This window comes from Aureobasidium subglaciale, assembly GCF_000721755.1.
Source record: "Aureobasidium subglaciale EXF-2481 unplaced genomic scaffold scaffold_3, whole genome shotgun sequence".
NCBI lineage: Eukaryota > Fungi > Ascomycota > Dothideomycetes > Dothideales > Saccotheciaceae > Aureobasidium > Aureobasidium subglaciale.
In genome coordinates, this window is record NW_013566992.1 from 384,954 (window position 1) to 409,740 (window position 24,787).

At 51.0% G+C, this 24,787-nt stretch overlaps 6 protein-coding genes across 6 annotated transcripts; 2 read left to right on the forward strand and 4 right to left on the reverse strand.

Annotated features, from left to right (window-relative positions):
• Positions 1-72: 72 nt before the first annotated feature.
• AUEXF2481DRAFT_2232 (glycosyltransferase family 2 protein) lies at positions 73-5,703 on the reverse strand (the record flags this gene model as incomplete). Its single annotated transcript, XM_013491171.1, has 2 exons — positions 73-5,362; positions 5,423-5,703. The coding sequence occupies 2 exons, from the start codon at positions 5,701-5,703 to the stop codon at positions 73-75; spliced, it is 5,571 nt and encodes a 1,856-aa protein (XP_013346625.1).
• Positions 5,704-7,368: 1,665 nt separating this feature from the next.
• Positions 7,369-12,747, forward strand: AUEXF2481DRAFT_46041 (glycosyltransferase family 2 protein; the record flags this gene model as incomplete). The annotated part of the gene is made up of 3 exons (XM_013491459.1): positions 7,369-7,643; positions 7,696-11,310; positions 11,364-12,747. The coding sequence occupies 3 exons, from the start codon at positions 7,369-7,371 to the stop codon at positions 12,745-12,747; spliced, it is 5,274 nt and encodes a 1,757-aa protein (XP_013346913.1).
• Positions 12,748-13,678: 931 nt separating this feature from the next.
• Positions 13,679-14,092, reverse strand: AUEXF2481DRAFT_26658 (uncharacterized protein; the record flags this gene model as incomplete). The annotated part of the gene is made up of 1 exon (XM_013491265.1): positions 13,679-14,092. The coding sequence occupies one exon, from the start codon at positions 14,090-14,092 to the stop codon at positions 13,679-13,681; it is 414 nt and encodes a 137-aa protein (XP_013346719.1).
• Positions 14,093-14,745: 653 nt separating this feature from the next.
• Positions 14,746-18,970, forward strand: AUEXF2481DRAFT_94981 (uncharacterized protein; the record flags this gene model as incomplete). The annotated part of the gene is made up of 3 exons (XM_013491543.1): positions 14,746-16,327; positions 16,409-18,651; positions 18,775-18,970. Exons 1-3 carry the CDS (start codon positions 15,092-15,094, stop codon positions 18,968-18,970), a joined length of 3,675 nt encoding a protein of 1,224 aa, XP_013346997.1. The 5' UTR covers positions 14,746-15,091.
• An 862-nt stretch (positions 18,971-19,832) lies between these two features.
• On the reverse strand, positions 19,833-21,491 carry AUEXF2481DRAFT_26660 (uncharacterized protein; the record flags this gene model as incomplete). Its single annotated transcript, XM_013491266.1, has 1 exon — positions 19,833-21,491. One exon carries the CDS (start codon positions 21,489-21,491, stop codon positions 19,833-19,835), a length of 1,659 nt encoding a protein of 552 aa, XP_013346720.1.
• A 373-nt stretch (positions 21,492-21,864) lies between these two features.
• AUEXF2481DRAFT_2237 (uncharacterized protein) lies at positions 21,865-22,764 on the reverse strand (the record flags this gene model as incomplete). The annotated part of the gene is made up of 2 exons (XM_013491172.1): positions 21,865-22,605; positions 22,660-22,764. The coding sequence occupies 2 exons, from the start codon at positions 22,762-22,764 to the stop codon at positions 21,865-21,867; spliced, it is 846 nt and encodes a 281-aa protein (XP_013346626.1).
• Positions 22,765-24,787: the final 2,023 nt, after the last annotated feature.

Here is a 24,787-nt window from a genome sequence, read left to right on the forward strand (position 1 = left end):
CAATCGACTCAATTATGCAATGAGATAGAACAACGCCGCCGAATGCAAATGCTACCGCCGCTTCCTCTCTTCTTACAACTGTCCACTGAGAATGGCTTCTGTGGCCGATCCAATGTATACCCTCTTAGCGTCCAGCGGTACACCGAAACGTCTCTCAAGCTCAGACTTGACACTCTTCTTCGTAATGGTCATAAGATCAGCCTTGCTCAGGATGTCACGGATTTCTGCCAGAATAGCATCGTCACTTGGGAGTGGCATGTCCGTCATCTCAACAGAGCCTGGGCTGTAACCGCCAGACATGAGACCCATCTCACTTGGTGCAAGACTGATGCGCGACTGGTTGCCGAACGGACCTTGCGGCACGCCCAATGTCGACATGGGTCGCGAAGGTGGGTAATCGTAGACGGAACCGCCCATGCCGGGATAAGCTGACTTGGTTGCATACGACACGCCGGTGACGCCGGAAATTGCAGAACGGGCGTCGTCATCACGCGAAGTCTGCGCTTCCCAAAGCTCGGCCTGGTATTCTTCCCATCTCTTCTTCGGAATGCTGGCTGGGTCGAACTTGCCCTCGTCAGATACAACGAGTTGCTTGCCCTTTTCTCCAGTGACGACACGAGTGTTACCCCACGAGAAATCGTCCATGTGCCAGAAAGAGTAGAGAGGAAGTGCCATGGAGAAGACTGGTGTAGCAATGAGGTAGATGATCATCCAACCGACCATCTCCCACTTACGACGAATGATGAAGACCAGTGCCTGCATACCGTATACAGCGACCAACATGATGATGGCAATCGTCGAGACACCGGTAGGATCCTGTCCAATGCGAACGAAGATGTAGACCAGATATCCAACCAAGACTGGTTGAATAATGGTTGAGAGCAAGTCGAGGAAGACGACGAAACGCATACTGAAACAGCAGAAACCACAAAGCTGGGACAGCGAAGTGAGCTCAACAAGATTGTGTACAGTAGAGTTGATCCAACGACGACGTTGCGACATGAAGACCGTCCAGCTATCAGGAGCAATGGTCCAAGCCTTGGCGCGCATGATGAATTTGGTCTTGTAAGAAGGATGCCACTTCATCAGAAGGGTAGTCAAGTATCTGTCCTCTCCCAAATGAAGCAAGTTCTTGGTGTGGAGAGTGTCAACACGAATCTCTGCGTACATCTCGACAACCTCCTTGGAGACGAAGAGAGGCTTTCCAGAGGCCGCGTCACGGATTCGATACATCGAGAAACAACCAGGCAGACAAGTGACTGAGCCGAAGAGCGATTCGAAAGCCTTGATCAAGTTATGCGAAATGTAGTACTCATACACTTGCATCATCGTGACAATGGAAGATTTAGCGTTGGTAAGAGCCGTCTCACCGCAAACACCAATAAGACGTGTGTCGTGGAGGAAGGAAGCGACGAAACGTGTAGCCGAATCAGGTGCAACGACAGTATCTGCATCGATTTGCAGCAGGAACTCGTAGAAAGTCGGATTGACACCGATGATGTTTCGAATGTGGTGATACATCTCGAGTTCCATCGGAGCCATTGGTAGGTTGTAGTGAATTCTGTTTAGGAATCTCATCAAGACCATTTGAGAATCACGCTTACCACGGTTACCAGGTCTTCCGACCTCGGCAGGTCTGCCAATCTTGACAACAACCATGAAGGGGACAATGTGACCTTGGACTTCGTAAAGACCAGAGTAGATCTTGCCCATGTTGTGCTGCTTTTGACCTTCACCCAAACTCTCGAAACTCAGAGGCTCCGGATCAACGGTCTCAGGAACACCAAGAATGTCAAGGACGATGCGAGGTGTAGGACGGTCGTTGCCTTGTCCGATAATCATACCGTCGCAGATGATGAGCAGAAGTTTGCGCTTGTCATCATACTTCATTCTTGCAGCGGAATCTATGGCACGACGCAGAGAATCTTCGTCTTCGGTATAAGCTGGCACAGTGCAGATGATGAACTTGTCGAGATTCTCTGGGACGTTTTTACCACCGAATTGGAGGGCGGCAAGGAACTTTACACCGATAACCGCAATCAGGAACATCGAGATGGCAAGCAAGAGATAGGTGGCGAATTGACACTTTGTCGAGTTTCTGGTGTCGACGTCGGCCACGTAAAAGAGGTTATCCAGGCAAATCTGCATCCGGTTCTTGAGATCAAGCGTCATGCCAAGGGTGTCCCAGTCGTGAGTCACGTCGTGGCCAGCCTTTTGCTGCCAGAGGTTGACCACGCGCGAGTCGATGAAGTTGGAGTTGGGGGGAGTATCGGGGGTTTCGTATCCATCGGGGTACTTGGGTGCACGCCCACCAGCAATGTAGTCGGTGAAATCATAGATCTTACCGTTGAGGATAGCAATTGATTGTTGCTTCTTGCCTTGTGACTTGACATACTTGGATGTATAACCAAGCGTACCCTTTCTGAAGTTTTCATTCATGTACTTCATTTGTTGTGCAAACCAGTCTGGACGCGAGTCGTTGGTAGCCCAGCGGAAGTCGTGGTATGCGGCATTCTTATCGGTCCCGCTAACCGCCGAAGCTTGGCCAGTGTAGTTGGTACTCTTGTAGCTGAGCTGGACAGCTGGATCAATGCCGTTCTCGTCTGTGCCAGGGCAAAGAGCAGAAACTTGGACAGGGAAAAGAGCGGTTGCGTCCTTTCCAGCGTACTTTTCAATAGCAGATGTAGGAATGATGTTTGGGTAGTGGACCGACTCAAAGTTTTCAAGGTTGAAAACCACACCGCGAATTGCGACATAGCCAGTTTTGTCCTTGCCGTTATGCGACTGCAATTCAGCAGCCGAGTAAACGTGTTGTGTTGGGCAAATGAGCGCGGGGAAACCAATCATGAGGAAGATGAAACTAGCACAAGCAAGCCAAATCATGAAGTTGATGGCCACCTTCTCTCTCCAGGCCATACGAATGTCAGGACGAGGCATGCGACCGATGATGCGGATGAAGACATCAGGGATCCACCAGGTGAAGAGATAGACAAGGAACAACCATCGCCTTCTGGCACCGGTAACAGGCACCTCATCAATAGCTGCCACTTTGGCCTCGTTGCCCTTCTCAGCGAGTTGTGAGCGGGTCTCGAGATTTTGGAACATGTCGCCTCCATGGAAGGCCGATGCACCAGCTTCTGATTTAGCATCAAGATCACGACTTCCAAAGTAGCCGGCGACCTTGTCATCGTGGTAAAATGCGCCAGGAGAAGGAGTGACGGCGCCGAGGAGATTGAGGTTGGAATCATTGCGACCATTGCGTGCATGATCGGGAGACAACATACCCTCCTGCTCTCCATAAGGCGTCTGGTCGTGCATACCGATAGGAGCCACGTCAAGATCACTGACTCTCGCGATCTGACGCCAGCAACGTTCGCTCAAGAAGACTCCAGTGCTGCCGACTCTTGCTTCATTGCCTGGCCAGATCTTCTCGTCCAAGATCATCTCCGCCTTCTCTCTGTCAGTGCCAACAACAGAAACGTCGCCCTCGGCCACCCCGAGGAACTCGCTGAATGGCATAAACACACTGAAGTCAGCGTTACGCAGACGTTGACTGATCTCAGCGATACCAAGTGTCTGCATTTGAGTGCGGACACATTTGCTGTCAAACTGATTGGCAATTCTGCGATCGTTGGGCTTCAAACAGAATACAAAGTATGGGTTGGTGCGAGGATCAGAGAGAGATTTGGTGATGTTGTCCAGAGAAGACAAGAACTGGGCAGCGGCACCTTGTTGCTGTTCAGGCTCACCCTTGCGAGTGTGAGAAACGCTTCTCTTGCCGTTATCACTGTCTTGTCGCATGGCACCGAGTCTAGCAGGACGCTCGCCAGTACGCTTAGCCATACTGGGCATTCTTGAGGGCTTCGAAGCAACCGAAGCTTGCACGACAGCTGAGCGGTCCTTGGGATGAACGACCTTACTCAGTGCCTCCTGGCCAAAGAGGTCGCTGACGAATTGGTTCGAGGTCGAGTTGATGAGGTTCATAAGATCACCAGAGATAATCTCGCCATTGGCTTCAAGGAGATTTTCGACAGGATAGTCGACCTCACCAGCATAATGTCTGACGGTGAAGGCAGCATTGGCATTGCGAGTAGCGAAGTTGTTTCCAGGGAGAGTCTGAGTAGAGGCGCCAGCCTCAATGGCGGGATTCTTTCCCTCGAAACGCTTCCTGACGCTCTCTAGGAACTGTTGGTCGGTCTTGCCACGACGCATTTGATCGTCCAAGATGCTGAGGAGGCCATTGCCAGATTTGAGCAGACCCTTGACTGCGTCGGTGTTGTCGAAGTAGCTGGTTGCAGGCACGCTGACTTCTTCAGTCTCGAGGAGATCAGCCTTGCGTTCGAAGAAGCTCTGCAGACAGAAGTTGTAGAGAGATTCAGATGCTGCGTTGTTTAGCAACTGGTCCAAAACAGAGCCAGTGGAGGAAGACTGTGCGAAACCTGGGAAATCAACGATGGAGATAGTATTAGCGATAGCTTCCTCTGCCGAGCAAATCTTCTGGTTGATGCGTTCGATGATGTAGGCAACGAAAAGTGAGTACAAGGTGCGTGCAAGTTCATCAGCATTGTCTCTAGCACCCTTGGGATCCAGCATGACAGTGACGCGCTCACGATGGAGCTTCTTTGTGCGATAGCCTAGACTCTCTTCGAGCTGTCTCTCGGAAACACCGAGGAAAGCAGCGACGATGTGCAGAGTATCTCTGTTCTTGACTGAAGTAACATCCTCGCCTCCCTCGTGTGAGTAACCACCACTGTCATCGGCGGACGGAGTGGTCGACTGAGTTGTGACAAATTCAAGTTGACCGATGTGTAGAATACAGGCAAGCATCTCGCACATGTGCGCGATTTCATCACGAGGGAACTCGAGTTTGCGCAGAGCCGTCTTGAAGTGCTGGAAACCTTCAGCATCGTTGATGCCAACCTTGAGCTGACTGGGGTGTCCCAAGTATCTCCATCTCTTTGCACCACCGTTACCGAGCGAATGTCTGTTGGTGGCAGGACCTGCCTGGTCGAGACCAAGATGTTCCTTCTCTTGTGGGCTGGTGCCGGCTAGAAGGTAGTAGAGGACATGGAAGTTACGCTCGCCGGGTGGGATGGTGGCAACCCTGCTGCGCTCCAGACGGTGATCGAGCAGCTTTCCACCAACCAGAGTTGGATGGAGGCTAGAGGATGTGTCGTATTGAAGTTCGAAAAAGAGGCCGGCTTTGGAGGCGGTCGGGGTGGTGACGGACTTTGTGGTGGTCAAAGTGTCGAATACAAAGGCGGCGTACGACAGCTTGTTGGACAGTGGCGTCGATGTGTAGTTGAGCAGGGCGGACAGAACATGGGAGCGAAGGGTCGTCTTGCCTGAGCCGGTTTCACCGCTGTGCACTGGTTAGCAAGAACGTGGGCATTGGTGTCACCAACGACGGATGGACACATACAGAAAGACGACGGCCTGGTTCTCCTGCCTGGATCCTAGACGAGTCCACGCTCTGGAGGCCAGGTCCTCAGCAGCGCCCATAGCGCTGCCTTCCTTTGAGCCATCCGGGCCCTTTGCCGAGGAGGTGTATGTGTTGAGGGCGATGATGGCGTGTGATGACAGCTGAGCCGTGGGCAGCGAGACGTGGAACCTGCTGGCAAGGTGCGCCGTCAAGTGCGTGTCATCTTGGAGATGAGCAGGAAGCGCAGGCAGCGAAGCCTGAGCGTGAGCAGGAACAGCCATATTGGCCTCGTGCTGCTTTACTCTCCAGTTCCTAGCAGACTGCTAGCCGAAATATCAATCAACCCCTTTGAACGAGAGACTTGGTACACAGAAGCGACCGTGAGGAATGGATATAGCGATTGATGGTGGGCTGTGATTAAACAACAGAAGCCCAGATGTACGGTATGGTCGCGACAGGGAAAAATCACACGAGGCTGTGGCGGCTCGAGGAGAATGGATTATGGAATGGCTTTCTCGTCGAGGGACGGGTTTGAGAGAAGGCTACTACCAAAGCTAACGCCATCGGGCAGCGCAGGTATTTTGGGAACCCAGCATCCGCCATCCGTCGCCGCTCTTTCACGGTGCGTTTCAGCCCTGCCTCCGTTTCCCATCAGACAAAATCTCAATTACCAGCAGATCTAGGTGTCTGGTCACTGTTTGGTCTTCAGTTTCTCCTCTGTTCGTGACCGCTCCAACGTGATACTGCTGATGCCCATTATTCCCACCTAGCGAAACACTCACAGAGTCCAAGTCGCTCGTGTCTATTACCTGTGTGTTTGGTCACAATACAAAATACGAAACCCGCGCGGGGCAGACACGCTAAGCCAACCACTTGAACAAGCCTCAAGGGGCGTGACGGGCGGCGCTTTTGCTTTCCCTCTTCCGCTCATCGGTTGTCCCGTCGGGAACGCGTGTCGAAGGAACATCACTACCTACTTCGAACACCTCAAGCATAGGTAGCATCATAGACGAGAGTTTGCCTTAGCTATGCGGTTGACGACTGATGGGCCAGATGCCATCTATCCGATGCAAAGCATTCAGCACACCCATGGGGGGATCTTGGCAAATCCACTCCTGAATCTCGAAATCTCGCCGGGAGTGAAACATCGAAACAAACGGTGTGAAATGTTCTTACATGTGCCTGACGGACCAGCGTCACAGCAAAGCAAGCGTTCTGCTCAAGAAGTGCGCAATACTGGCAAAGCAGGTGACAGATGCTTAAGTGATGCTCAACAAAAGGCGTGTCGCGAGGATGAGGCTCATAGACTCCTGTTGTGCCTGCAAGAAAGGTACTTTTTTCCGTTCCCTCCCAACCCCCCAAAAATAGAGCCAGTACGGGTGCTTCTCCCGATTTAGTATCGTAAACATCAACAATAGCAACATCAACCCCAACCTAATGGAATTGGAGCAGCAAAATTGGCAATTGAAAGGGCAGAAGAGCGTGCGCGAGTCGGTACGAGTGAAATTATGTAGAAGCAGTCGTCTTGTAATGTTATGAAGTGGCGATGGTCTTTTCTGCGGGTCGTTTCAATGGTTGTCTAGCTCGCCCGTGCGCAACCCTTTCCCGCTTGCCGCTGCTCCTAACTATCCGAAAGGCTCTCTCGTGAGTTGCAGGTCACTTTTGTTGCCTCACGTCTTTTCTGCCCGTCCACTGTGCTGTCGTCGTAGTCTTCTGTGCTTCTAGTTCTCCCCTCGACATTCGCTTGTTTGCACGACACAACCAGAAATTCCATCGTTCCCAAGGCTCATCTCCTCACCCCTCATAGGCCGAGGATTGCTATTTTCCTGCTTACCGACAAGTCAAACTTCACATTGCCACACCATTTACACTCGTTACAACCACATTTCTGATATAGAGGCCACGCCTCGAATCCCATCTTCATCATGGCGGGACCTGGTAGTCGCATGTCGATGTATTCGAACCATTCGAATGTCCCTCGACCAGCCCAACCCTCGGCACAACTCTCGACCACAACGCTGCTCAATGCGCTGCACTCTGTCTGGACCAGCAGCCAGCCCTATGCACTCGAGTCTAGCACCAGTCTTGTTGTCAACACATGGGTCACCACCATGATCACTGGCCCTGACGGCAGGCAAGGAGGCACAGTAGATGCTGAACTGGGCCAGCGTGCATGGGAACACGCTCGGAGAAGAGCAGAGGACGGCTGCATCGTCTTGGGGTGAGTCGATATGTATCAGCTTCCAGTCGTGCATCGCTAACACATCTGGCAGCTCTCTCCACGAATCCACACCCTCGCTACTTGTCCCTTTCCTCTCTTCGCTACCCGTTGCCGTACCCTCGACTCTATACACTGCCCTGAATGCAGTCCGCCCCTTCCTCCACTCAGTCACACCACGAAACCCCTCGGCAGCACAGCACAACGGTCTGGCAGCTGTCCTCAACCTCAATCTCGAGGGAGAGTTGACAGGTGCTTCGCTAAGCCTCTCTTCATCTGGAACCAATGTTGCAAGAGGCCTCACCGACGTCCCAGCTGAGATTGGCTACCGTGCATTCGATGTCTTCTACTATCTATTGGCGAGTGCCTCGCCCGCCGAGAAGGAGTTTTTGAATCTGCAAGAGCCCAAGGCTTATGCCCTCTTGAAGAAGACCGACACATACACCCCTCCGTTGTACCTCCCCACCGCCGATGATGCAGCCGCTGCAGATGACTTCCGTGCCTCGCTTAAAGAGATTGGTATCAAAGGTGCTGCTCTCAGAAACTTGCTTTCGGTCGTGGCTGCCATCTTAAAGCTTGGAGAGACCATGGGGTTCCTAGTCGATGAGGATATTCTGGAGAACGTCTGCGAAGAAGTTGCCGACTTGCTCGACTTGGACTCTGAAGTCTTGACCAAGAAGTGCGATACTATGGAACGCCAGACCTTGATGGCTGCCATTTACGAGGCCCTGGTCGACTGGGTTGTCGCTCGCGCCAACGAAGCCATTCGTATGGAGCTTCGCAACGGCGGCCTCGTCAACTCTTCGAGCGGAAGTGACACCGAGAACTCTGGAGGCATTTTGACCCCACCTCCAGGTGAGGAGGGTGCTGATACCGTCAACCTGACCATTCTCGACTTGCCTAGCGTCGCCATGGGCAAAGCAATGGCTTTACGCACTGTTTTCGACGACTCGACTGGTATCAATCTCGAGATGAAGGAGGATGGAGTACCTTCCTACCATGTCGGTACATCGATCATGAAAGAGATGAAGGATGCCGTCGATGTCAACGCGGCAGAGCTTGAGATTCCTGGCCATGTGGCCACAAGAGAGCGCGAAGAGGTACTTGACCGCCGAGAGGGACTCCTCGAGAAGATTGGTGTCGAGACAGAAGCCGACAGTTTCTTGAGACGTCTCTTGTACCCAACCGAAGGTGAGGGCATTCAGCTTGGTAGAGCTGGTCGCTTCAACCTTATGAACGTCTTGGGAAGTAGCCGTGTCTGGTTCCAGCTCGCGCTTCATCCCACCGACGAGTCCCCAGCATCTCTTGCAAACCACGCACCCAACACTTTCCCATGGTCCGCTGGATCGGTTTCTAGTCAAATCCGCTCATGGAGACTTCCTGAGTGGGCCAACCATCGCAACAAGAAGCTCGACTACACTGCCGATTTCGATATCAACGAGTTCCAGGAGCGCTATGCACGCCTTGGCTGCCAGCTTGGCCGTGACGGTGTCGAAAGTTGGGTCATGGAACGTGGCTGGAGCAATGGAGAAGTTGTCATTGGCCATGAGAGAATCTGGATTCGCGAAGCCCCTTGGTGGGAGGCCGAAAGTATGCTTGATCTGAAGCCCATGGATCCTTCAATGGACGCTGCTGGACCCTTTGGTGGCCAATACCAGGTGTCCACTCCAATGGTTGAGGACGGGTTCTACCAACAGCCTTACCACGACAACCCTAGCAACCCTTTCCTCAGTCGCAACCAGAGCTTTGCCAGCAGAAGTCAACTCGGAGCTAAGTCCATCGCACCCTCAAAAGCCCCGACTATGCAAGGCCGCCCCGGAGATTACGGTCTTGGTGTCAAGGGCGATGACAAGTATGGCGACGTGACGTATTACGGCGAGATCGAAGACGGTGACGCCAAAGTCATTACAGAGGTACCTATCACTTTCAGTCGCAAAGCTTGGGTCTGGACTGTGTGGGCTTTGACCTTCTACGTTCCCTCGCCTGCTCTCCGATACATCGGTCGCATGAAGCGTCCCGACGTTCGTCAAGCATGGAGAGAGAAACTTGCTCTCATGATCATCATCTTCATCATTAACGCCACTGTCGTTTTCTACATTGTCGCATTTGGCAAATTGCTGTGTCCCAACTACGACAAAGCCTGGAACGCCAAGGAAGTCGGCTACCATGCGGCATCCAATGATTACTATGTCAGTCATCACGGCCGTGTCTACGACCTCACCAAATTCCACAAGACTCAGCACAGTGATGGAGTCACAAAAACGACTATTGAAGCCATGGAACCGTTCGGTGGCACTGATGTCAGCGGATACATTGTCCCTCCTCTTACCGTTGCTTGCCCGAATCTAGTCACTAGCACATCCATCTCACTGACTTCCAACACCACCCTGGAATATCCGCAAGCCATGCACAGTTCAGGTCCCATAGCCACTCCAGACAACACTACGGCTCTGCATAGTATTGATTGGTACGGCGACAAGTTCTTGCCCAAGATGAAAGAGTTCTACAAGGGTGATTTGGTCGTCAAGAAGAGCAAGGTCAAGAGCGAAGGTTCAGACCTCAACCACTACTGGTTTACTCTTGACAACAAGATCTACGACTTGACCGACTACTTCCACACTCTTGACCTGATGAACAATCTCGCCACTTATGCATTCTTCCCATCTGAGTTCACGGCCATGGTTCAGAGTAACCCTGGTCTTAACATCAAGTCAGAGTTTGAGGAAAAGTTCCCCGATGCTCAAAACCGGTCTAAAATCACTCAATGTCTGGACAACATGTTCTACAGCGGCAAGCTCGACTTCAGACAATCCGCTCGTTGTCAAGTCAACAACTACATTCTGCTTTCGTTCACCATCATTCTTTGTACTGTCATCGTGGTCAAGTTTTTGGCTGCTCTCCAGTTCGGCTCCAAGCCTCGTCCAAGCCCTCAGGACAAATTTGTCATCTGTCAAGTCCCTGCCTACACTGAGGGTGAGGACCATCTTAGAAAGGGTCTTGACTCGCTCACGTCTTTGGCATACGACAACAAGAGAAAGCTCATTTGTGTTATTTGCGATGGAATGATTGTTGGTGGAGGTAACGACCGCCCGACGCCCAAGATTGTCCTCGATATCCTCGGTGTCGATCCCAAGATTGATCCTCCTGCTCTTCCATTCAAATCTATCGGTGCTGGTGCAGAACAACTGAACTACGGAAAGGTTTACTCTGGTCTCTACGAGTTTGAAGGCAACGTCGTTCCTTACATTGTTGTCGTCAAGTGCGGTAAAGAGTCCGAGCAGGCCAAGGCTAAGCCCGGTAACCGTGGTAAGCGTGACTCGCAGATTCTGCTCATGAGCTTCCTCAACAGAGTACACCACCGCTCTCCTATGTCGCCTCTTGAGCTGGAAATGTTCCATCAGATCAACAATGTCATCGGTGTGGACCCCGAACTATACGAGTATCTCTTCATGGTCGATGCGGATACTCTAGTCAAGGAAGACTCTCTCACTCGCCTGGTTGCTGCTTGTACAAACGACTCCAAGATTGCCGGTATCTGTGGCGAAACCAGTCTGGAAAACGAAGAACAGTCTTGGACTACCATGATCCAGGTCTACGAATACTACATCTCGCATCATTTGTCAAAAGCTTTCGAGAGTTTATTCGGCAGTGTCACTTGTCTTCCTGGATGGTAAGTCATACGTATTCTGGTGTTTCTATTTCACAAAGCTAACACTTCCACAGTTTCACCATGTACCGTCTTCGAACAGCAGACAAGGGCAAACCTCTTATTATCGCTGATGCTGTCATTGAAGAATACAGTGACTGCAACGTCGACACTTTGCACAAGAAGAACTTGTTGTCTCTTGGTGAGGATCGTTGGTTGACAACTCTGATGACCAAGAACTTCCCTACCATGTCCTTCAAGTTTATTCCTGACGCATACGCCCAAACTGCTGCGCCCGAGACATGGAGCATTCTTCTTTCTCAGAGACGTCGCTGGATTAACTCGACCATTCACAACTTGGCTGAACTCATGCTGATCAAGGATATGTGCGGCTTCTGTTGTTTCTCTATGCGTTTCGTCGTTTTCATCGATCTGTTCGGTACTGTCATTCTTCCGGCCACCGTCGTCTACCTCGTCTACCTCATTGTCACGGCATCGACTGGCGGTCAATTCCCCTTGATTTCGATCATCATGTTGGCTGGTGTGTACGGTCTGCAAGCTGTCATCTTCATTGCAAAGAGACAATGGCAACACATTGGATGGATGATCTGCTACTTGGCCGCCTACCCTCTCTACTCCTTCGTCTTGCCCGTCTACTCTTTCTGGAAGCAGGATGACTTCTCATGGGGTAACACCCGTATTGTCATTGGAGAGACTGGTGCTAAGCAAGTCATTGCCGTGGACGCCGAAGAATTTGATCCTCGCAGTATTCCTCTGCAGCGCTGGGACGACTATGCCTACCAGAACCAACTCCCTGGCCGCCGCGGCATGGTCGCTCAAGAGAAGGAGATGGGCTTCTCACCTTTCCAAGATAATGGAGGCTACGAGATGGATGACATTCGCTCAGTCTACTCATCTGTCCATCCGGCATCCACCATTCTCACCGGTCTTCCGAACAACAATATGTCCTACCGCCCACCTACCCAATCTCCTGGCCCCTACAACGCATACAACCGCATGTCTAGCTACTCGCGCTTCACAGATACTATGCCTGGCGCCAACGAGAACTCACGTCTCATGTCTATGGGCAACATGAGCGACGCCTCGCCCGGCCTCCCTCGCAATCCTAGCAACCAATACCTGTCCTCCCAGCCCGACTTGCTCTCGCCCAAGCTCTCACCTCCTCCTTCCGCTGGCTTCCCTCCTAGATCTCGCAGTCCGCTCTCGCAGGCTCCATCTCGTGCTGCCAGCACATTCGGTCTTCCCGGTTTCCAAACACAGGGAATCACCGACGGCCAGATTGTTGATGCGGTCAGAGATTGCTTGAGAGACGTTGACTTGGACCAAGTGACGAAGAAGCAACTCAAGGTGCTTACAGAGCAACGTCTCCAGGTCCAACTGGACCCCCAAAAGAGAGCATTCCTGGACCAACAGATTGACTTTGAATTAGCAAACATGTAAGAAGATCGAGAAGGAAAAGGGGAAGACAATTTTTGCATATTTGGGGAGTCTTTTTGTCTTTCCAAACCGGGGATTAAGCATTGGGAGTTTTTCTGTTCCTGTTTTTTACTTGTCAATCTTTTTTGAGAACGCTTTGCTCTAATGGATCAATGTGGTAAAATCTTGTCTATAGCATATGTTGATGACTACTTTTGGCCTACATGCGCTTTGCTCAGGTGCTCTATCCTTTGTGTTTCAATACTCGCGTTGAGTTGCTGTTACGATACGTCTGGTGGGATGAGCTGTTGCGTTCGCTGGTGTTCAGGAAGTCCTGTTGGAGCCTTCTTGCCCTCTTTCCACTATCCTTCCTCCTTCCTCTTGCACATCCTCACCTCGACCTCTATAACCATAATGCTTGACTATTCTTCCCTAAGCATCGATAGCCCAGTGGGATGGTCCCCCCAGAGACTTGCGATGGCGAGTATGTCTGTGCCTGGAGGTTACGGACTGGGTCGTAGACTGTGAACAGGTTTCGGAACATCTGGGAGATTGCGAGTTCGTATTCCCGCTCGGTGCAACGTTTTTGTGCTTTTTGGCTGAACGCCTTTTACGTGAATCCTTGCTTGTTTGTGCTTGTCGGTGTGTCCTCTTTAAAGGCTTACTTGAGCGACCCGAAGCAGTTTGATGAGAAATGGCAGTGGGAAGATGAAGGTGCTCTTCTGGAGTTGCTGGAGGAGCAGCTGGATTGGACTGGGCTGTTGAAAGAGGCAGGGCAGGAGATGCGGGACCAGGCACAAAGTGAGGAGGAGTCGAATGGGATGCAGAGGATGTATAACTGTAGCCAGCAAAATGGATAGTTCACATGTGGCTTCGTGTGATCTTTAAGCCCTGCTTTGTACCTTCTTCATTTGTCAATTACATATCTGCGACCACCCTCAAGACTTCGGTGTATTTATATACACATGTACCGCTGAGATTCTGCGGTCTTACAGAAACCTTGTGAGATACATAGAGTAAGCACCACACAGCCTTGACTCACTTGCAACTTCCAAGCACCCTTTCGCACAAACTTCTGTTTGTCTAGAATCCTCCATCCTTGCTCTCCTTCCTCTAGTCCATTGTTCTTGCCTGTTGGCACATCTCTCCAGGCAAACATCTTTGTACACTCAGTTTCTTTGCCCTCAACGACATCAACAACATACTTTCCAAGCACAGACAGAAACTTGAACCCATGCCCGCTGCCTTCACTCGCAACCATCAACCCCGGCTGATCAGGTACATAAGAGATCAAAAAAGAGTTATCCATACTATCAGTATACGGACACAGCCTTCCACGTTGAAGCTCCAGGTCCAGAAGATCAGGCATGTTCTCTTCACAAAAGGCTTTTACAACTTTGAACGCCCGTTCAGGAATGTCCTCAAGATCGGTCCTTGGATAAGAGATTTTACTCCTAGCAGAAGAGGCGTGGTGAACGATTGTACTTGGCCGATCAGATAGGCCTCGGACATGAGGTTGGCCGATTAGCACCAATGACGTGCCGCATCCTTCGAAGGTCACCGATATGCTGTGCTGAATGCTCAAGTACGTCCTGAGTGATGTTTCTTCGAGTTCTTCAGGGTTCTATCAAGCAATGGTTGTGCAGACAGCGCATTGGGTCAGATTGCTTAGGCACATTTGTGCTGGTCATCAAAGGCCACTTGCATCGATACCTCGTGTCAATAATCATTAGCAATCAGCACTCTATCCGGGATCGCTCGCGATGAAGGCAATATATAACATTGTGTCGGTATAGCTTGCTTACGCGTCCATCACCATGTCGCTTGCAGAGTGACCGAGGTCTCAAGTCAGCTTAAGCTTGACTTTGAGGCTCTTTGAGAAAAAATGGTCGTCGCACCGGTCGTTTCTTGAGAGTTTACTCAGAGTACCTAAGATGGGCAGTTTGACGCGCGGTCGATGGATGCCAAGCCGGAGAGCAGGCCACGCTTTTGCAAGCTTCCAGGTTTTTTGACTTCTTCCAACTCGATTCCAAGGGCGCCGAGACAAAAGGCGTGAGCGGTGCCGTTGGCGATCCGTTCGGAGCCGCTCACAAGACGTCAGTTTACCTGAGGGCGAGGTGAGGGGATCCAGGCGCGTAACTGAAATCGCAAAAGCAGGAAAAGAGCCATGTACCAAAGCCTTCCTTCCACGTCGTCAATGGGGTAGACAGCAATCAATCGCTTCTGTTTCTCTACTCTTCTTTCTTCCCTTGAGCAAGACTCGGGAATCGTTCCGTGCTATTCTTTGCATATATATATACACGCATACTTGACTTTGGGTCTCCTGGGCTGGACCCCTCGCACCTTGACGGTCGCGCTCTGACATTCAATGACGGTTACAGATGACGAACTCGACCGGCGCCGATACAAGGCGCCGTATAGCACCCATCGTCCTATCCCGACCATACAAAAGTACCAAGAGGAGAAGGAGAAACGACGCGCAAACGCCGACGATGAATCTCCACCGCCCAAAGGCAAGGAGGACAAGCAAGAGGACCAAGATACTGCGAACAGATACCTCTATTCCAGAGAGCAAAGCGATGTCGACTCTGACAACTCGGACCTCGACAATCCGGCACACGAGAAGAAGGACCGCTCACAGCAATTGAAAAAGAAGCTTGTTGGCGGTGGTGTGCACGACCCTTCAGATCTGACCCAGGACACGTCTGAAGCTCCCGTACAAGACCAGGACCCAAAGACACGACGCAAAGCTCTAGGCAAGAGTAAACGTAAGGGAGAGCGTGCCTACCGTGAGGTGACCGATCCAGTCACTCATCTACCTGTCCGCATCCACGACCTGCAACCTGGCGATCTTAAGAGAGTGCCCGAGAATCTGGGGCCACCAGGCTCCGAGTCCAGGTCAGCTACCGGCGTGGCCAACAAGAGGAAGAGCGAGGACACGCTGCAAAATGAGACACAAGAGATCGGAGGACATCATGCCGCGCTCGAGAACCTCTTCCCTCCGCCCGACTTTGACGAGATCCGAAACCGAATGAACAAGATACAAAAGCTAGGAATCACGATTGGTGTCGTCGCCGTCTTCCTTGGCATTGGCCTCTACAAAACCATCGCTGTTTTCTTCCATGATCGCAACGATGCGCTCGCTGGTGTTTCGTGGTCTTTCCTCTGGCCATATGTGTCGAGTGGCTTCGCTACCATCATGGTCGCCGCTCTCGTGGTCGCTGTCATACTCTGGATCCAGAAGTGGACCGATAGGCAAGTCCACAGACTGTGGGAAGAGGAGATATGGCACGCCGACAAGCACGCCGCGAAAGGTCATGACGGCAAGGAGGAGTCCACTCAATGGCTCAACAATATCTTGACATCCCTTTGGCCTCTCGTCAATCCCGACCTCTTCATCTCTTTGGCAGATACACTTGAGGATGTCATGCAAGCCTCGCTTCCATCTATTGTTCGTATGGTCAGCATCGAGGATCTTGGTCAGGGAAGCGAGTCTATCCGTATTTTAGGAGTGCGCTGGTTGCCTACTGGTGCTGCTGCTCGTTCAGTAGGCGCAGATGGCAAACTCAGTCCAGCGCCTCAAGATGGGCACAATGACCGCAGTGTACCTGGTCAATGGCAAAGGGAGGAGAACGCATCACCCGACCAAGCCCAGGATCTAAACCACAAAGAAGGCCCTCAGAAGTCAAAGGTACAGGAAGAAGCGGATGACAAGCAGATTGCCGAAGGTATGGAAGCTGAAGAGGGTGATTTCATTAACTTGGAGGTCGCCTTCGCCTACCGCACACGGAGCACATCCAAGAAATTCCACGACAGGGCAAAGCATGCACATCTGTACATCTCCTTCTATCTGCCTGGTAACATCAAGATACCAGTCTACGTTGACCTAAGAGGTTTTGTTGGTATCATGCGCTGCAGACTACAGCTTACTCCGGATCCGCCATTCTTTGCCCTGTGCACTTTCACTCTGCTCGGGCAACCCAACGTAGACGTCGCTTGCACACCTCTTACTAGAAAAGGTCTCAACATCATGAATCTGCCAGTCATCTCGCACTTCGTCCAAACTGCAGTCGATGCTGCTATGGCTGAGTATGTTGCACCCAAGAGTATGACTATCAACCTCCAAGACATGATCGCCGGCGAGGACTTCAAGAAGGATACTAGAGCCAAAGGTGTGATTGTTGCAAGGATCAAACGTGCCTTCGAATTCAAGGAAGGGGACCCTGGTATCCCGCTGGTCAGAGATGGCTCCGCTGATCCATACGTCTCTGTAGGCTGGGCCAAATTTGTCAAGCCATTGTGGTCAACTCGCGTTATCCTCTCAGAGATGAATCCGCACTGGGAAGAAACTGCGTTCATTCTGGTCACAGCTGATGAGTTGAATGTGGACGAGAGACTTCGCATCCAGCTCTGGGACTCTGATCGCTTTACTGCAGATGACGATCTCGGTCGTATAGAGATGGACCTCAAGGAGTTGATGCGTAATGAGGAGACAAGAGGCAAGATGTCCGATCGCATTGACGGCTTCAAGGCTTTACATGCCGGTGAAGGATTACCTGGCAAGCTCGAATGGAGTGTTGGCTATTTCCCCAAGGCACACATTGTTGAAGAGCAACTCAAGCGACAAACAGAAGAGCCGGAAATCCGATCCCGAGATGCACTTGAGAAGATGGTGGAGGAGTCTGCTAATCGCAAGCTTCGTGAAGCCAAGAAAGATGAGAGCAGAGAGACCGAACAGCTAAAACTGCAGCAGTACAAAGAAGTCGAAGATGCGATGATCATCTCTGCACCACCTCTTCCCGATTGCCCCAGCGGTATTCTGGCCATCCAGATTCATGAGGCTACCGGACTGGAAGTGCGTGCTCACCACAATGCGGCACGCTACAATGACGAACCAGAGCCAAGCGGCTTCGAAGAACAGGGCGACGAGCTTCCGTCTTGCTACTGCAATATCATTCTTAATCACCAAAAGATCTACCGTACACGTGTCAAGCCCAAGAACGCCAAACCTTTCTTCAACGCAGGCACTGAGCGCTTCGTGCGTGACTGGAGGACCGCTGAGGTTTACATTGTCGTCAGAGATGCTCGAGTGCATGAAGACGATCCTGTCATGGGTATCGTGAGGCTGCCCTTGGTCGACATTATGAGCAAACGCTCTCAAGTCAACAACACATATCCTCTGTATGGCGGTGTAGGCTATGGTCGCATCCGCGTCAGCATGGTCTTCCGTGCAGTAGAAAGTCACCTGCCCAAAGAAATGCTCGGTTGGGATTGGGGTACTTTGGTCGTCGACCCTCGCATAACAGCGAGCACCAACTTCCCCTCGGAACTCCAAGGTTGTCGCATGAAGATCCAGACTTCCGTCACCGTGGCACATATGAAAGCACACAAGGATAAACATGCCTGGGTGAGCCGCCATAACAATGGTGTTCACCTGGGTGTCCGTCGCCGTTATGCTAGCTGCCTAGTGATCCAATTCCGCAAAGATGCTGCTCTCCGCGATAAGACCGCTGGCTTCGCCGTCCTCTGGCTATGCGACATTGCAGACAACGAAGATGTCTCCTTGACCCTACCAGTCTGGAAGGGAGATCTGAAACGAGCTACGACCTGCAAACTCGAGTCCTACGGCGACAAAGTAGGTGAAATTAACTTCAAACTCAAGTTCTGCAGAGGATTGAGCAGATACCACAAGCGACTTGCCAAACACGACAAGCATCTCAGCGATGTCACTGAGGTTGTGGAAACAGCAAGATTCCAAATGACGAATAACGAACAAGATGACCCTGACGCTGTCAAAAACAAAAATGAATCGAAAAACAAGGTCTCGGACACAACGGGGGCGAACGGTGGCAGTTGTCCACACGCTGAAGGCGACAGCTCCGGCGAATCAGCAGACTCGTCATCCTCAGACTCCGATACCGAGACAGAGTCCGGCCACCTCTCCCATCGCGATCGCATAAAGCGCAAACTCTCGCATCAGCGCAAGCACAGCATCTCAAAGCTCACCACTGGCACAGACCAAGATAAAGAAGAAAGAGGTCATGATGGCAGTAGAAATGTTATAGACAGCTACCACGAATATCGCGAAAATAGCAAGCAAATCAATCGCAGGCATAGGGGTGTTATGCAGTTCAAGTCTGCGAGGACAATGTGGTGGATGAAGCACAAGGCTGAGCATTTGCAAGATCGCATCTCCGGAATTTTCGAGCATCATGAAAGGGCTACTGGCATCGAGAGCGAGGCTTGAAGCAAAACGAAAAAGCAGGCACTTTGTACAATTACAATTACTTAATCTAGCATTCATGACATGGAAGGCCTTTGGTATGGTCCTTTTCGTTGACATCAGTCCCTTTCTGTCTTCAAAGATGTCGAGAGCGACCATTTTACTTCCACCTTTCCACTGCTGCGAGCTCAAGATATCAACGCTTGGCCAGTGCTTGATTGAGGAAGCTGCCACGTGCAAACCTGGCAGGTGCTGACGCAGTAGCAGCTCATCCCTGCTCGAGGTGATTACTGATCTCGACGTGCTATTCAACTCACTGCCACCCAAATATCCACTCTCATATCTCAACTACACAATCTCAATCATGTCGGACTCGCTCGACGCCGCCATGCACGGGCAGCTCCGCGAAGATGCTATACACTACCTCAACAGCATCCCAGGCCCCGACAACGTAGCCTCCAATACCTTTACGAATGGCGCAGCACGCAGATATATCGACGAAAGGGCCATTGTCCACTCTTCAACTCTCAAAACTTCTTCCTCGAGTCAAGTACCGTAATGGTGCAAATGCTGCAGCCGAGAGTGTCCTGGTAGCCATGCAAGTTTTCGCCAGTCTGCGCCTACGAGGAGCTTACCACAAAGTATTATACCGCTCTAGCGACCAGAGAGCAAAGACAAAATGTCAAAACTCTATTGTATCAGGCGGACTTAATCAAAACATCGTCAGATGAGGAGGGGCGTATTTATCCTAACCCACTGGAGTTTATTGCTGCTGGTCTGTTGAGTGCTACTATCAGGACGGAAGTGGAGGTCGCCCAGCGTATGGCTTTGGTACGCGCGAGAGACTCGGGCAAGGTCCGGTGAATACGGAGGGATGAGCTCTTGTCTACCACTCTGTGTATCTCACGATACTATCTCCACCCAGGACGGACTGCCACTGGTCCTGCAATCTCTCGCCCATCCGCCAACCTTGGGGTGCGTCCCATATCAACCTCCCACCGACCCTTTCACTCTCCACGTCTTTCAGTCCGCCCTTCACACCAGCAGCCATATATGTAAATCCAATCTTCTGTCGCCGACCGTTCGTTCGACCGCAACGTGGGATCGCCAAAGCCACTTCCATCCGCCGAAGTGATGTCATACAACTGGCCGCATAGGCAGCTGCTGTAAAGAAGTCCTCAAGCTCAGGAGTTGGTTTCATTCGGAAGGTAGAGGAGGGCGCGTCGCCGTTGAGACGTGCGTGGCGCTTTTCGTCCTCATAACCATAGTTGTCTGGCGGTAAGGGATTTGAGGCGAAGAAAGAGTCGTTGGAGTCGTAGCTTGGTGTGGGGGATTGACTTCGTGTATCGTCATCCACGTCCAAGTCTGGATCCTCATCTTCATCAGTGTCGGAGTCGGGGTTCCGGACAGGGTCCAATTCTGTGTACCAGCCGCCGTCAGGTCGTACTGCACTGAGCTCCACGGTGAATGTCTTGAGATTTCGCCATTGCTGCTGAAACACTGGCATAACCTCCCCGCCAATGCCTCGAAAGAGCTCCGGACCTACACAGATTGGTCCTTTCAGTATGAGATGAGTCAGACTAAGCGTCGCCTGGGAAAACCTCCTTAGCACTACGGACAAGTCATCGGTGTGGCCCGGATAGACACCACCACGAATATCCGCATTGACAAAGTTCTGGTTGGCAGGTGCAGTGTGCCTCAACGATAGCACAAACTTCCTCAGATGCCTGGATATGGTTATGCATTTGAACTGCCTGATAAAATCAGAGCGCAGTTGGATTCGATACTGCGGCCGCTTCCTCTCCATATCCGAGAATGAGAGAGTTGTGTCGACGAGATTCGGCAACTTTGCTATGATACTGATTGCGACTGCTGGTGCCAATTTCCGTGCTTTGTCGCCGGCGATCGTCAATGAAGTGACATTGTACAACAATGGTAAATTTTTCGGCTGGAGTAACTCGAGATATGAATCTCGATAGCGAAGCTCGAATAGATTGTTTCTCTGTCCAATAGCTGCAGCTTCTCTGTCTTTTGCCAAATTTGCTTTGTTGCGACGAATGGTGTCCATGGATGAGTAAGAGTCTGCTAGATGTAACTCAATTGGTCTTGAGCCATCATTTGTGTCAAGTGCTGTCAATGATGTGAAAAGTCCAGTGATTGCTTTACTGAAAGCCTCGTCGTTGGCTTGTAGATCTCTCCATCTCTCAAAGCGAGCGCAAGCATTGTCGTCGTAATCCGGAAGACGTACGCTGAAATCAATACGTTTTAGTGCCGCACGGCGATGTCGATGTGGCGATTTGACGACAGCGAAATGGAAAAGATCTAGTTCATCCGAGGAGATGGAGAGGCGAGAGAAGGTATATTGCTCTATTGCGTATTGCCAAGTTCGAGAAATAGTCGCACAAGGGGCGAGTTGATGTTGTCTTTGTTCTTGTTTTTGTTGATCTTCGAGTGATGTGTCGAATAATGGTTGTGGCTTTCGACTTTGGTCGATTTTGAGGAGTGGAATGATTTTGGTCAAGATCTCCTGTGGTAGAGAGTCCATTATTCATCAACTCTGTTCCAGTACGTGAAGGAACTTTAAGAGTCTGAGTTGTGTTTTGAAGATATGCGTGTAGGAAATGTGTTTTTGACGGATGTGTCAGGCAGATCGTAATGTCCAAGTTCACAGGCTAAACTTCGCCAAGCATGACTCGACTCGCTGCAGGACTGATATTTTTGTCAATCTGACACCTGAGTACTGGTCTCTATACAGAATAGTGGGTTGGCTTAAGGTAAAGTCCGCAGCTAAAGATTTTGAGAGGGGAGATTCTGTGCATTCTCAAGAAAGTCTAGTACTTCTAACGCGGCTGCTCACCGCTGTTTGCTACATAACCGTTGTCTTTCAAATTGCTCCACAGACGATCCTTCTCTGCTTCTCAGATACCCCCTTTCCTGTTGCGAGACTTCCAGCTCAACACAAATGCTAGCTTTGACTGTGATTCTGCTGGGACCTTCTCCGTCTGATTAACGACTGTGTGTAGCTTCTTCGACATCTCTTCTTGTGCTTGAGATATATGCTGTATCTGATCTCTCAGACTAGCCATAGATAATTGCGTCAAGGCCAATCTATTCTCGAGACCTATCGCATGGAGGCGCAGTAGCCGGAGATCCTGTTGGGATCCGAGTAACTCGACCTCAAGTAAGACGTTCTTTTGGCGGAGCTTGACGACTTCTTGTCGAAGAGATGCATCATCTTCAGGCTGTGTCTCGGCATCGGAATCAGACAGAAGTGACGCATTGTCGTTGTCCAGGTCTGCGGCAGATGTGGGCTGTTCGTCTGTCTGCGGGCGAGAATCAAATGATATGCGCTGTCGATAGGGTTGCGTGTCGTGGAGAGACGAGCGCTGGCGTAAGGCTTGCGAGATTGTTCTGTCGAAGATCAATGCATGTTCAGGCTCAAACATGTGACCTCGGTGGTCTTGATCAACATCACGGAACGAGACACCAGATGCTACCTTGGAACCAGTTTTCGCACTGAGCGCATCCTTCAGCACGTCCAGAGCATTGTGAAGAGCTTGTTGAGTCCCCTCGTTGTGTCCGAAGTTGAAAGTTGGAGGTCCATCTGAATTGTGCGCTCCGAATTTTGGTAGGCGTAGTTGCTCGGACTGCTCTGCCAGCTTGTTGCTGTCAGCCCTGGTGGTGAATTTCGTGATCAGAGACTGTAGGCTTACCTTGCTTTCTGCATACTCTCGAAGAGTGGTGGCCAGTCGAGTTGTGAGATACTGCTTGCCGGAGACAAGCATACCATTCACCTTGACTCGCAGACGCTGTAACATCCTAACGTCTATGATTAGTCGCGACAATGAGCGCACGGCGGGAAAGCCTGCTAGGAGCTTGGAGCGTAGTCGCGGGATCGGTTTGCGTGTTGTTTGTCGGTCGCGTCAATTGGGCTCCTGTGTTTTCTGCGACGGAAAATTCGGCATATTGGCATCCATGTTGGTCGAGTGTAGGAAAACTTGCGGATTGCGTTCTGTCAATAATCCGAACGTGTGCAGACGACTGCTTCGAAGAAGATGTCAGGATGGTTCTTTGTGGACGTTGCTTCGACTGTCTCAGATGTTGTGCGTCCCGACAGGTACACGCACGACACGACTTAGCTCTTAAGAGTATCCTCTGCACCTCGACTCCAAATATTTAACTTGACGGACCGCGCGAACACCTAGGGCGTGTTATGTTCTCTCAAAATCGGCGTCGCCCCACTTACCTACCTCTATCTCTTGTCAACTCTTTACGCCGTTGTTTTCAACCACCAGATCTACCATGTCCAAATGCGAGCTGAGCTCATTCAGATCGGACTCGAGATGTTGCTGATAGTGATACCCGGCTGGAACTTTCTTGATGCCTTTACTCTGTCGCTTACTTGACGGCGTTTGCCCTGCTCAGACATGGCCTGACACACAAGCCACTGGATGTCCCCTACGTGTCGAGTTTTACTTCAGAAGCTGGAGCTAGACTTCGGATGTTCACTTCCAACAAGTCATGTATACGTCCGTGTCTTGCCTGGTGGACGCAATGCCATGACCCCCTCTCCAAGGCCCGGGTTTCAATTTCGCTTCTCCTTTGCGGTCAAGCAAGAACTCATCCAGCGAATGAAACAACTGTGCTGATGTTCAAAGATGCCGTCAAGACAAGATGGTGAGCATGACCAGAGTAGGTAAGTGCAAAAGATCTGTCCGCGTGACGTCAAAACGACGTTGGCCGGACTTCACCTCAAGCTCGCATAACCACTCTTCTATCGAAACATAAACGGCAATACATGACATACTTCATCAGACGCATTCTTGAGATTACTGCTTGAGATCCTCGAGGTCAATACAGCTGGTAAAAGGCCACCGCCACTTCACGAGATCAGGTCGTGAGTCGGCAGTTGCAAAGCATTTGCATGACACCAATAATTGGTTGACACTTATAAGAAACTAGCTACATTTCGAAGTGTTTCTGCAACTATCCTAGAACGACCAGCTTTTCTACGAGCACCTAACAAGAGCAGTCGATCGGAGGAGATATGGACCTACCATCGACAGGTATCTTCAAAGTTACTGTACCGTCCATAAGCCTGATCACAAACCCAAGTCCAGCATAAAGTTATGCTCCCAACGCCAAGCCAAATTCTATCACCAGGCTTCAGGCATAAACAAGGGTCCACAAACCGGAACAGAATTTTTCGACAAAACCAATCTCCACCACACCTCAACACTCTTTCTTCTCCACCTGTGATTTGCACACTTTGGGCAAAAGGATATTGATGAGAGTGGGATTTGAACCCACGCCCTTTCGGACCAGCGTATTGGAAGAACCTTAAGCTGGCGCCTTAGACCGCTCGGCCATCTCACCATTTGATGGAGAGTGGTCTGGCCAATATAAATATTATCCTACACAAAACATCATTTGCTTACGATAAGACTGCTCGAGTAAAGACCAAAGACATCAAGTTTGTCGGTGTCGAAACCTCGAAGTGGTCGATGAGGGTCTTCCTGTCGCGTCCAGACTTGCTGGCAGGCTGCTCAACGAGTAACCAAACGAGAAACTCAGCATCAGTACTCGTCATGCTTTCGGTGCTGGAGACGAGAAGTCCTGATGACTTGCCATCGCCATGGGTATGTCTGGAGTCACCGGAGGTCCAGTATGTGCGGAACGATGTAGAGTGACGAAATAAGACGAGTGGAAGGATGGCTCCATGCCAGCTTCGACGCTGTCTCATTGCTAGTCACTCTCTAGTGTCTACAACTGTATACATACAGCCTCTCTATCGGTTTTTGCGGTCGCGGTAGTACTGACCAGTGCCCACGCAACCATCCA